The sequence below is a fragment of the Eleutherodactylus coqui genome, chromosome 4, assembly GCF_035609145.1.
Source record: "Eleutherodactylus coqui strain aEleCoq1 chromosome 4, aEleCoq1.hap1, whole genome shotgun sequence".
NCBI classification, from domain to species: Eukaryota; Metazoa; Chordata; class Amphibia; order Anura; family Eleutherodactylidae; genus Eleutherodactylus; species Eleutherodactylus coqui.
The window spans coordinates 111,540,667-111,554,109 of NC_089840.1; the positions used below are offsets into that span (position 1 = coordinate 111,540,667).

A 13,443-nucleotide genomic window follows, 5' to 3' on the forward strand; every position below is an offset into this window, starting at 1 on the left:
GCGATGCTGCAATCATTAGCGTCACCATTCCTCTGCTATGCCTCTTGAGAAGTTCCCTGCAAAGCATAAAGGCAGACGCTTTGCGCTCGGAAACGGAGGTGGGAGAAGACAGTATGTCGCTGGATAGTCAGAGCACCCTCCTGTCTATATCTCAGCGCGTTGAGGAGGAGGAGGGGGAGGAGCATGAGGAGGAGGGGGAAGAGACAGCTTGGCCCACTGCTGAGGGTACCCATGCTGCTTGCCTGTCATCCTTTCAGCGTGTATGGCCTGAGGAGGAGGAGGATCCTGAAAGTGATCTTCCTAGTGAGGACAGCCATGTGTTGCGTACAGGTACCCTGGCACACATGGCTGACTTCATGTTAGGATGCCTCTCTCGTGACCCTCGCGTTACACGCATTCTGGCCACTACGGATTACTGGGTGTACACACTGCTCGACCCACGGTATAAGGAGAACCTTTCCACTCTCATACCCGAAGAGGAAAGGGGTTCGAGAGTGATGCTATACCACAGGACCCTGGTGGACAAACTGATGGTAAAATTCCCATCCGACAGCGCTAGTGGCAGAAGGCGCATTTCCGAGGGCCAGGTAGCAGGGGAGGCGCAGAGATCAGGCAGCATGTACAGCACAGGCAGGGGAACACTCTCCAAGGCCTTTGACAGCTTTATGGCTCCCCAGCAAGACTGTGTCACCGCTCCCCAGTCAAGGCTGAGTCGGCGGGAGCACTGTAAAAGGATGGTGAGGGAGTACGTAGCCGATCGCACGACCGTCCTCCGTGACGCCTCTGCCCCCTACAACTACTGGGTGTCGAAGCTGGACACGTGGCCTGAACTCGCGCTGTATGCCCTGGAGGTGCTTGCTTGTCCTGCGGCTAGTGTCTTGTCAGAGAGGGTGTTTAGTGCGGCTGGGGTAATCATCACGGATAAGCGTACCCGCCTGTCAACCGACAGTGCCGACAGGCTTACACTCATCAAGATGAACAAAGCCTGGATTTCCCCAGACTTCTCTTCTCCACCAGCGGACAGCAGCGATACCTAAACAATACGTAGGCTGCACCCGCGGATGGAAGCATCGTTCTCTATCACCATCAAAAATGGGGACCTTTTAGCTTCATCAATCTGTGTATTATATTCATCCTCCTCCTCCTGCTCCTCCTCCTGAAACCTCACGTAATCACGCCGAACGGGCAATTTTTCTGAGGCCCACAAGGCTCAGTCATATAACTTTTGTAAACAATGTTCATACGTTTCAATTCTCATTTCAATAAAGCGTTGAAACTTGCACCTGAACCAATTTTTATTTTAACTGGGCCGCCTACAGGCCTAGTTACAAATTAAGCCACATTAACCAAAGCGATTAATGGGTTTCACCTGCCCTCTTGGTTGGGCATGGGCAATTTTTCTGAAGTACATTTGTACTGTTCGTACACCAATTTTTGGGGGCCCTCGCCTACATTGTAATCCTAGTAATTTTTAGCCCACCTGCATTAAAGCTGACGTTACCTCAGCTGTGCTGGGCACTGCAATAGGATATATTTATGTACCGCCGGTGGGTTCCAGGGAGCCACCCATGCTGTCGGTCCATACAGAGTTGTAACTGCATGTGTCCACTTCTAAAGAACCCCAGTCTGACTGGGGCATGCAGTGTGGGCCGAAGACCACCTGCATTAAACCTGACGTTAGCTCTGCTGAGCAGGGCACTGCAATGGGATTTATTTATGTACCGCCGGTGGCTTCCTGGGACCCACCCATGCTGTCGGTCCACACGGAGTTGTAACTGCATGTGTCCACTTCTAAAGAACCCCAGTCTGACTGGGGCATGCAGTGAGGGCCGAAGCCCACCTGCATTAAACCTGACGTTAGCTCTGCTGAGCAGCTCACTGCAATGGGATATATTTATGTACCGCCGGTGGGTTCCAGGGAGCCACCCATGCTGTCGGTCCACACGGAGTTGTAACTGCATGTGTCCACTTCTAAAGAACCCCAGGCTGACTGGGGCATGCAGTGTGGGCCGAAGCCCACCTGCATTAAACCTGACGTTACCTCAGCTGTGATGGGCACTGCAATGGGATTTATTTATGTACCGCCGGTGGGTTCCAGGGAGCCACCCATGCTGTCGGTCTACACGGAGTTGTAACTGCATGTGTCCACTTCTAAAGAACCCCAGTCTGACTGGGGCATGCAGTGTGGGCCGAAGACCACCTGCAATAAACCTGATGTTACCTCAGCTGTGATGGGCACTGCAATGGGATTTATTTATGTAGCGCCGGTGGGTTCCAGGGAGCCACCCATGCTGTGGGTGCACACGGAATTCTCATTGCGGAGTTGTACCTGCCTGTGACTATTTATAAAAAAAAACACCTTGACACCTTGACAGAATGAATAGTGTGTGGCACATGGGTTCCCCATTGCTATGCCCACGTGTGCAGCTCCTGATGGAGGTGGCACAGGATTGGATTTCTCATTGTTTCTGTACAGCATTATGGGCTATCGCCCCGCCCCTTTTAAAGAGGGTCGCTGCCTGGCTGTTCCAACCCTCTGCAGTGTGTGCCTGCGGTTCCTCCTCATGGCAGATGCGCCTATAAATAGATATAAGGGTGGTGTGGCATGAGGGCAGCTGAAGGCTGCGCAGGGACACTTTGGTGTGCGCTGTGGACACTGGGTCGGGCGGGGGGGGGGGGGGCGGTTGGGCAGCATGTAACCCAGGAGAAGTGGCAGCGGAGTGTCATGCAGGCAGTGATTGTGCTTTGTTGGAGGTAGTGTGGTGCTTAGCTAAGGTATGCATTGCTAATGAGGGCTTTTCAGAAGTAAAAGTTGTTGGGAGGGGGGGGCCCACTCTTGCCGCTATTGTGGCTTAATAGTGAGACCTGGGAACTTGAGATGCAGCCCAACATGTAGCCCCTCGCCTGCCCTATCCGTTGGAAACCTTAGCGAGCATCGGCGATATACAAAAATGCTCGAGTCGCCCATTGACTTCAATGGGGGTTCGTTACTCAAAACGAACCCTCGAGCATCGCAAAAATTTCGTCTCGAGTAACGAGCACCCGAGCATTTTGGTGCTCGCTCATCTCTAACATTTATAAATGAAGTTATTAAACAAGTAACTGCACCTGCCTTTAAAGGCTGAATGACACGCTATCCTTGTATTTATGCAGCAAGTAAACAATTTATCTAATAGGGAGGTTAACAGAGCTAATACCTTCATCTGACGAACAGAGTAACCAGCTCATTCACGGTCGTACGGCCTGTTTAGACTACATGATTCTCATTGAGAATTATGCAGTTCTCTTTTACTTCTTGTTCAGTGTTTCACATTCCCTCATGATTTTCGTTCATGGTTCAATCTTTTCGTCTAAACACATCACTAATTGGGAGCAAAGATAAAGTGAGATAAACCAGAGCAAGTTCTAGAGATATTTGATGGCGACGACGAATAAAGTCCAAAAATGTTATTTCCTAAGTAGGAAGATGAGATTTTTGTTTGTTGATCAGGAAACCATGTTTTTTTTAGGGTGTCAAGGGGTAACCCAAGGTAACATAGCAGGTCTGGCTTGGATGGTGCTATGACTAACCAATTGTTGAGGTATGGTACAACTGTCACATCATGAACATGAATTGTTGATGTGAAAGAAACTGATATCTTTATGAAGATCCATGATGCTGAGGTGATGCCGAATGGTACATATTTGTACTGGGACTGGAGATCTGATTGATATTGGATTGCAGTCCTCAGAAATTTCCTGAGTGCTTGTAGTATGGGCACATGAAACTATGCAGTGGTAAGGTCTACCAATGCCATAAAGCTGTTTGTTTGTAGGATTGACACAACTGAATGGATGCTTTCCATTTTGAATTTCTTTTTGAGTAATCTCACCAGCTGTTTTCAAGATATGACACTGGGAATATCCTGTAATACACTCTTATGGATCTATGCTGGCAAGGAATTATTCTTATATATATTTTTTTCTTTTAACTCTTGGAAACGTTGAAGAAGAATTTGGTTGAGTTGGTTTACGTAGAGGTTGCCAGGAGAAAATTCTCTTAACTATAGAGCATAACCCTTCAGTATTGTGGAGGTCTAAACCCGTAAAGAAGCTTAATCTGCCTCCAACTGGAAGATCTGGGATTTTGGTGTCCTAATTCTTTTGGTTTCCTGTATTCTGTATGAATGATGGAGAATCACTTCATTGCTTGAAACCACTTTTGTCTGTTCTGTAATCTTGGATTCCTTTTGAACTTGGGTGATCTTCTATGCTAAAAACAAAAGGTTCGAGGGTTTTATTTCTTGCTTTACTGAGGAAATGTGTGACCTTTGTCCTCATTCATAGACTGTAGAATTTTCCCCAATTGTGCATCAAACCAGCAGCTTGGTTGGAACAGCAAGTTATAGAAGTATTTTTTAAGGAGTTTTACCACAACACTGTTTTATCCACAGAGCCCTTCTCGAGATAGTCAAGAAGGCTAATGACTGGGATAAGAATTTTATAACATCTAAGGGGGAAATAAAAATTCTGCCGCATTCTTCATGAGTAGTACATTTTGAAGTATCTTCTCTCTGAGATCCTGGGTAAGCTAACTAAGCCAAATTTGTAGAGACTTTGCTATTGTAGTGGAAGCCAAAGCTACTTTGCATGCTGCAGATGAGGAGGCATATGTTTTCTTAAGGGCATTGTTAGCTTTCCTATCCCTCGGATCCTGTAAAACGGATGACTTTTCAGAAGGACACAATGATTTTGTTGACAGTTTTGCTACAGTGAGATAAACCTTTGGCACTGATTCCTATCCTGCTTAGTAGAATGGATCCATATTGTACAGAGATTTAAATTTTGCTGATAAATCAAACCTTTTGTCAGGTTTACCCCATTCATGTTGCAACCATTCCAAAAGGAGTTGTGTAGGTGCCCTGGTAACATCCTATTCTTTGTTCTGGGGAAATACCATTTTTTTCTTTTCAGGTCTGTCAACTAGATTTTTGTAAGACTCCATATTGCTTTTTACTTCTTTAAGCAAATGAGGCTTTCTAGCATTTTTAGGAGGTACTGATTATCAGATACCTCATCAACCTCATCTTCAGATATGTATTCCCTTCAAAAATAGAGGAATATAATATACGTTAAGTGGGTGCATTAACAGAACTTTTTTTGGTTTTGTGTGCAGCTCTAACTTCTTAAAAAGTTTCTGCAAGTTGTCCTTTGAACCAGAGAAAATTTTTCTCATTGTAAAGAATATATTCCAATGCGGAACAACACAGTGCACAAACATCCTTTACACAAACCGCTCGAATAGGTTATTCACACTTACTGCAGAGTTTAGGTTTTGATTTCCTTTTCTCATTATTCATAGAGGTAGGCAATAGAGATGAGCGAACTTACTCGTTTAGGGCGTTTTTGACCTCGAGCACCGCTTTTTCCGAGTAACCGACTACTCGGGCGAAAAGATTCGGCGGGCGCCGGGTTGCAGAGGGGAGTGTGGGGGGGGGGGAGAGAGCTCCCCCCTGTTCCCCACTGCTACCCCCCGCTCTACCACGCCGCCTCCCGAATCTTTTCGTCCGAGTAGTCAGTTACTCGGAAAATGTGGTGCTCGAGTGCAGAAACGCCCTAAATGAGTAAATTCGCTCATCTCAAGTAGGCAACTAGTGATAATGAAAAGAAAAAAATGCAAATGGCCTCCTATTATTGAATTCAAACTTGCAGGGGTACCAGAACACACTCACATCTTGCTACAAAAACCTCTGAGAGGAATGAAGCAGAGAAGCGGCTGATCTTGTTTGATAGGAGGGTCTGCTGCTCGGCATTAGTGCGACTGGAACTGGACAGGAAGATAGTTCAAATACCCACCATGGAACCCCGTAATTTGTACAAGTGTCCTGCAATCTCATGCATATCCATTGAGTGTGAGCAATCTGCACATGCTTTGGTCACCAACTTTAGCTCGGGTGGAAAAACTGCAAAAGGTTGCCTTGCACTGTTGTGTGATTTGAGCACATGTGCATTGACTGTAAGTGATCTGCATATGCTCCAGGCCATATCTTTGGCTTGGGCAGAAATAAAACAGATGGTTGCTTTGGAACAATTCCAGGCATTAAAAAAATTTAGCCTGTCAGTAGAACAATTCATGCAAGTACTTCAAAAAGGAGTGGCAAACCTGTTTGCAAGGTGGCCATACCTCCCCTACGGAATGAGAGACTGGAACACCTTCCAGTGTATGGCCCAGCAGAAGTAACTCCACGGAGCATGCCACCTGAACTCTTTTAATGTTGTGTAAAGAAGAATACAATATGAGGATGGTGTGTGTCATTTAACCTTTATAGACAAGTGTAGTTAATTATTTAATTACTTAAATTATTGCTGATTAACCTGTCTATTCTAATTAGAATCATCTAGGGGAATATATCCGGATGGTATGCAGCTATAGGACGATTAGGAAATATAGTGTAAACATAAATGTGTGCCCTTGGTATATTCTAGGTTGATCTGCAAAAAATCTTTTTAATCTCTGGAATACAAACGCAAGGAGCAAAAAAATATTTCACCCAGTATTACATTCAAGAGTTTTTTATTGCATATAGTAAGGACAAGAAAAAGTGGAATGTTTTCAAAGGAAACAGCACTGCAATACATAAGGTAAAAGTTTTTTAAATTGTTTTATTACTTTTTATTTGATGCAACAATGTTAGGACATAATTTATATTTACAGTAATTTCGATGCCAGATATTCACTTTATTTTTTTCTTAGTTCTCCACTTCTGACAAAAAGAAATAAATCTTTTGAAAATTTCTTAGTATGAATAAATGGTTATGGTTGATGTTGTAGCTTCCATAGTTTTATTACCTAGCTTTTCTAGTGCTACGAAAGGTAGATCTAGTAATTGTTGAACTGTTTGCACTTGACATAAGACTACAACTCATGGCTATGCGACCATGGCCCAGTCAATATATGCTCACCCTCTGTATAGGCCCCACATTATGACAGCCATGTGACTCCTTCTTCCAGTATATTTGTATAGTACCAGTTCTATTACTCATAACAATCATATGGCAAGGTATACACAACCTCCCTACTTTTATGATGGAAAAGCTTATACAGAGTTAGTCATAGCTCTACTCTTTACATGTAGCTGTGGTCAGTGTGGTGATGGTATAGACTGGGAACTGCTGAATGTTTTTAATAGCAATTAGTTGGTAAGCAGAATAACGTATGAATATTCAGTAAACAACAGAAAAAGTTGGTTACGTCCTGAATGTCTACAACTACTTTAATTTTGTGCTGAAATGCTATGAGGCTGTATTCAACTGAAAAGGACATTTGGGAGAAGCATTAAAAAAACAGTCCAGTCAGTTGTTTTGAGTCCGTTAGGATTACTGAAAACACATTAGTTGATGCTGGTTGGTTAAGAGCAGCTGAAAGACAGGGATTTTCTTCAGAATACTTAAAAAGGCTCTCAGAGGCTCCTTGTGTGTAGTGACCTCTTTTTCCGCTTGTGTGGAGAATGCTGACCACTAGACCCCTTTACGATACAATCAGAGATTTCACCCAGTCAACAGAGTTTGAGAGGAGCATATTGGAATGCAAGAAACTGGATGATCGTATAGGCAAATGGGCTGTTCTGACCAGACTGTTAGGAGGTATTGGACCAGTGGATGCGTGAGGGCACGTACATAAGGTAACCGGGCTCAGGATGCCCTCAACAGACCACCAGTAGGGAGGATCATCTGATTATCCTAGAACTAAAAGCAGCTTTGTAGTCCACCATCCTGAGACAGGTGGCACCATCCTTACACCCCTGGGTCTGTCAAAAGAATTTTCAGGTGCTTGGCTGAATGACACTTTGTGTCATGGCGCCCATTACATGTACAGTCTTTGACATCCACCGACTGTCGCCTTCATTTACAGTGGTGTCATGAACGATGAAACTGGGCTGCTATGAAGTAGAACCAGGTTGTCTTCAGCAATGAATCCTGGTTTAGTTTGGGCGCTGACGATGGCCGTGTTCGTGTCTGTAGACCTAGGGGTGAGCACCTCAATCCTGCCTTTGCTGTGGAGTGGCACACTGCCCCCACTGCTGGTATGATGCTCTGAAGGGCCATCTCATATGACAGTCAGTCACCCCCAGTAGTGGTACGAGGGACTATGACAGCTCAGTGATATGTTCAGGACAATCTGCAGCCATATGTGTTCCTCTCATAGAAGGGCTTCCAAGAGGCATTTTCCAGCAGGATAATACTTGGCCGGGCACACAAGGGGGTCACAGGAATGTCCCTACAGCATTCAGGACAGATGTATCAGCAGAACTCCATAAAAGCCAAACAAGGCAGGACTTGCTGGATGCAATAGCCACAGTAAGAAACTTGAGCCATTGTTCCAGTAAAAAAAATGCAAATTAAAAGACAGGGTCTGTGGCAGCATAAAATGGTGCAAATAATATTCAAATATTTATTCCTCCATAACCATTACAAACATGCTACGTTTCAACCCCAAAAGAGGTCTTTGTAATGGCTATGGAAGAATAAATATTTTAATATTATTTGCACCATTTTATGCTGCCACAGACCCTGTCTTTTCATTTGCCTTCACAAGATTCTCACACTTCCATCGCCTGCTCAGTCACCAGATTTATCGCTAAAAGAACATGTATGAAAGTATCTGGGATGCCAGCTTTCCCTGCCTAGAGTAATGCACAATATAGAGCAAATGTGGGGAGATATGCTGCACGATACAATATGGTACCTGTATGCTTCCATGCCCTCCCATATCACATCTTGCATCCTAGCTAAAGCTTGTCTATAACACATCTTCTATCCAAGCTACAGGTGGTACAAGAGGGCACTAGAACCTCCATGCCTGTCCGTATCACAATCTTCTATCCAAGCTAGAGGTGGTGCAACAGGGTACTAGAGCCTCTATGCCCGCCCACTGTATCACATCTTTTATCCAAACTAGAGGTAGTGCAGCAGAGTACTAGAGCCTCCATGCCTGCCTGTATCACATCTTGTATCCAAGCTAGAGGTGGCACAACAAGGTACTAGAGCCTCCATGCTGCCTGTATCACATCTTGTATCCAAGGTAGAGATGGCCCAACAGGGTACTAGAGCCTCCATGCCCGCCCGTATCACATCTTGTATCCAAGCTAGAGGTGGTACAACAGGGTACTAGAGCGTCCATTTCTGCCTATATCACATATTATATCCAAGCTAGAGGTGGCCCATTAGGATACTAGAGCCTCCATGTCTGTCCGTATCACATCTTCTATCCAAGCTAGAGGCGGTACAACAGTGTACTAGAGCCTCCCTTCAAGGGGTCAGTTTTCCAAATAAATTCTCCTTTTGCTCTGATCTTGTAATCACTTACGTATATCAACGTTACAATCACACAAAAACGTTCCATTGGCTTCCAACAACTCCTTCTAGGTGCTTGATTTTTGTGACAATGGGTGTATACAAGATGAAATACCATTGGTATTATTACCAGTTTAGTATAATAAAATATTAATCCATTTTTATTACTCTTGTAGCTCTTTGAAGGCAATTCTGACTCATCTACTATAAAAAAAAACCACTTTAATCCACCAATTGCTGCTCGATACATCAGGGTATTTCCAACAAAGTTCAACAGCCAGCCTTCTCTTCGTATGGAGCTGCTTGGATGTGAAATACAAGGTAACATTTATTGCAAATTGTGATTGTTCTCAGCAAGAGAAACCAAGTAGTCTTGTAGATATGATACCTTTTAATAGTTAACAAAAATACATGATGTTATAGCGAGCTTTCCAACCTACTCAGGGTTCTTCCTCAGACATAATGGAATAGATCTGAAAATGCATTTCCATAAATACATATACACCTGATCACTCACTGACATGGTACTACATTTTTTTCATGTTATTTAATGCAAATTACACACTTAATTTACCCAAGTTATTGTTCTTTGTGCCTGTTGGGTATCAGGGCCCAAGTGCAACTGCAACCTCTGCACCCCCTATAGCTATCCAATTGGCACAGAAAAAGGTTACTCAAAGATTTCACATTGGTAACTGTGTATTGAGCTGTAAATATATTTTTAAAGTAGATGAAGCAGAGAGGCCTCAGCCTAGTGACCTTCTAGGAAAATACCCTGTCTACATGGACAGAAGGCACACATCAATCATACATACTTCTTGTTTCATATTTTTTACAGTACTTTACTATGTTTGTGCAATGTAATGTCAAAAAATGTTTTTTTTTCAAGGTTGTTCTGCACCACTTGGTATGGAGAACTATAATATCAAAGATGCACAAATAACAGCTTCTTCACACAAGTCTTCCTATTTCACATCTCCATGGCTGCCATCGTTGGCACGTCTTAATAAGGCTGGCAATGTTAATGCTTGGCAAGCACAGGTATGGAAGTACATCATTTTCCAAGAGTTCTAGTGGTTTAATAAATAGTATGCGTGAGGATCTGAGCATTTAATAAATAATGCTCCTGGTGGTCTAGTGGTTTTATAAATATTAGTCTTGGTGGCTCAGTGCTTGTTTTTTGAACAGTATTCCTGATGCTCTAGAAGTTTCCATAATGAATTCCCTAGGGCAATAGATCAAGTTCCAGCAATATTACTGACATGAGCCAATATCTGTGCCTGTTTTCTGTAATAAGAAGCTGCATGTGATTAGCCTATTAACAGCGGTCACTAAGGGGCCTTAAGGTAGGCTGCCGTAAAAACACAGAGGTCTATTCGTAGGTTGATATGGGAATCCCATACCGCGAAATTCCAACCGAAATGCTACGGATCTTAGAATCTGGTAATGCAAATTCAATTGTTCTTCTCTAAAAAAATGTTTTTATTGTGCAAAAGAATTAAAAAAAATAAAAACATTAATATAAACTTGGTATTACAATAATCATGCTGATCCGGATGAGAAAATTATAATGCTATTTTTACCGATACAGAAACAATGGCAACATTTTGTGGGGGTTCCATCTCCCCCTACTTCTCGCCCCCCCCAATCCCACCCCCCCCCCCAATGAAAAAGAAAAATGCAAGAACCGCATTCCCTTTCAATGGGACCGCCGTGATACCTGAGCAGCAAGCACTCGGGTATTTCCACCAGTCCCATTAAAATAAATGGAGCGCCAACCGTGCATGCTCAGTCAGCGCTCCCTTCATTCTAATGTCACTGCAGGGGGGAAGCGACTCCTACAGTCACAGGCTGTTGAAGACATGGGATCCCCATTCTTTACCCTGTGGCTAAGGGATAGCTTAAAATCTTGGTCAACCCCTTCAAGCCAGGTACTTTATATGTACTGCACACTGGCATTAATGATACTCTAAAATTATAATAAATTGTATTTAATTCTCACCCATATCTTTTTCATGTAGTCAAGCAACAACCAACAGTGGCTGCAAATTGATTTTGTTGTGTCGAAGAGAATCACAGGAATTATGACCCAAGGTGCCAGATCCTTTAGAAGTGAGATGTATGTGACGTCCTACATTGTTCAATCCAGCGACAATGGAAAGAAGTGGCAGTCTTACATGGACACTTCCACATCAATGGAGAAGGTAACTATGGACTAGTAATTATCACTAGACATGCACAATCCTCGTGGACTTTACCATTACTTGTATTAATAGTTGTGTCGCAGACTGCGCATGGGCAACACACCCTATAGACACTGGAAACAGTCAACAAGCTTGTTGTCAGACACAATCCTGACAGTTTAGCTAAGATTCTGTAATGCTGTGGGACAAATTTATTTCTAGATTTTCAAGATCAGATTACAGTACAGTGTCTGGTACGCCGCTAACACTATAAAACATTTCTTTACCTTGTAGCATCGCTGTAGGGAAAACATAGCTCATGTGTATGAGCCCATTCCAAAGAATGGAGTTCATATTCGTGCAAGTTTGTGCGTCAACGTAATGCACAAAACTCCTGTGAGTGTAGCCGTAAAGTGGCTTTACATGGGACGACTATTATCTGAATAGTTGCTCAAAATAGTCGCTGAACTTGTGAACGACGACTGTTGTTCACTTGTTCAATTTCATGATCATTGGACGAATTGTTGGGAGCATTTACACAGGCAAAATATTGTACATCACCTAGTGAGAGGTGGAGAGGGTTCTTTGGTGGACGAGTATTTGAAGTTTCCATTCTTTTCCTAAAGCACACTAGCTCAGTCCACTGAACGCACATAGATACGTACGAGTGGTCTTCGAGTGAACACTCACTACTGTGGTCTCTAGCTGGACCAAAATTAGCCAGAGACTGTAGCACTAAGTGTTCTTTCGAAGACCAGCAGGGACTGCTCTTGGCAATCCATGAGCGTTAAGTCCGAGGGCAAGATGTGGGAGCCAATCAGCGTTCAGTGGGAGATGTGAGGCTAACAGGCACACACCTCCCTGCAAACTTGTTGGCTAGTCATTGAAAGACAGCGTTTACCTGTTTATACCAGGCAACAGTTAATCAACCAGTGATTATTTTTAGGTAAGCCGAAACAAAGTGACTAGTGAATGAATTCCAACTCATCGTCCAGTTGGTGGCCGTGTTCACACAGCACAACCGTCACTTACAAGCGACTATTTGAGCCACAGTTGTCCCATGTCCTCTTAAGGCCTATTTACATGGAGCGATGATCGCTCAAATGACAGTTTGAGTGACAGTTTTAAGCGATCATTTTGCATAAACTATTAAGTAGCTAATGAGCTACCTAATAGCTTATTAGCGTGCAAATGAAGCCTTTAGCTGAATGCAGGTAATAGCCCGCATTCAAGGACCCACTTATGGTTGTCATTAAAAAAAAATTCAAATAGAATACATAAGAGTGCTTTCACATGGAGTTATCCCACAAGACCGTTACAGAATTACAGAATAATCCCACCCGTATGAAAGTACCCCAATGCCACCTTCACACACGACCGAGCTGCTGCGGAAATTCTGCCGCAGACTTTGTTGTTTTTTGCAGGTGGCCAGAGCTAACGACTTGCGCAGCATTTGCCCCAGTTTTTGTTGCGTTATTTATATATGCAATTGTGTTTTTACGTGCAGATTTTCTACTGCAGAATGTGTTGCATTTTTGTGATATGGTACTGGTAGTTCATGCATGGAGGTCACGCTAGCAAACTTTATTTCCAAACATCAACAAACACGGAATTCCAAAAAGAATCAGTGCGGAAACTCTTCAAAATCCTCAACAAAAGTGTATTTGCAGACTTTGATGCGGGTTTTATGTTCTCAATTGATCTCTTTGGCAAAGATCTGCTGCATTTGTGCAGTTTCCGCAGCATAAACAGATATGCTGCGATTCGTAATCCACAGTTTTTACGCAGCAGACAAAATCCGCGATGTCTGAAGGAGATGTTGAAAATCTTATTCACTTGTCTTGTACTGCAAGGCTGGGCTCACACACACCGGAATCCCGGTGGAAATCTCGTGGTCCAGCCGCAGCGAAAAAAACGCAAGATTTCC

The 13,443-nt window shown here is 43.6% G+C and overlaps 1 protein-coding gene across 2 annotated transcripts in view; it reads left to right on the forward strand.

Moving 5' to 3' along the window:
- Positions 1-13,443, forward strand: part of F5 (coagulation factor V) — a 79,255-nt gene that overhangs the window by 62,430 nt on the left and 3,382 nt on the right. For both annotated transcript variants that reach the window (XM_066599996.1, XM_066599997.1), the window contains exons 22-25: positions 6,466-6,621; positions 9,510-9,654; positions 10,223-10,374; positions 11,355-11,537. In XM_066599996.1, the coding sequence (XP_066456093.1) occupies positions 6,466-6,621; positions 9,510-9,654; positions 10,223-10,374; positions 11,355-11,537 (636 nt within the window). The remainder of the gene's footprint in view (positions 1-6,465; positions 6,622-9,509; positions 9,655-10,222; positions 10,375-11,354; positions 11,538-13,443) is intronic.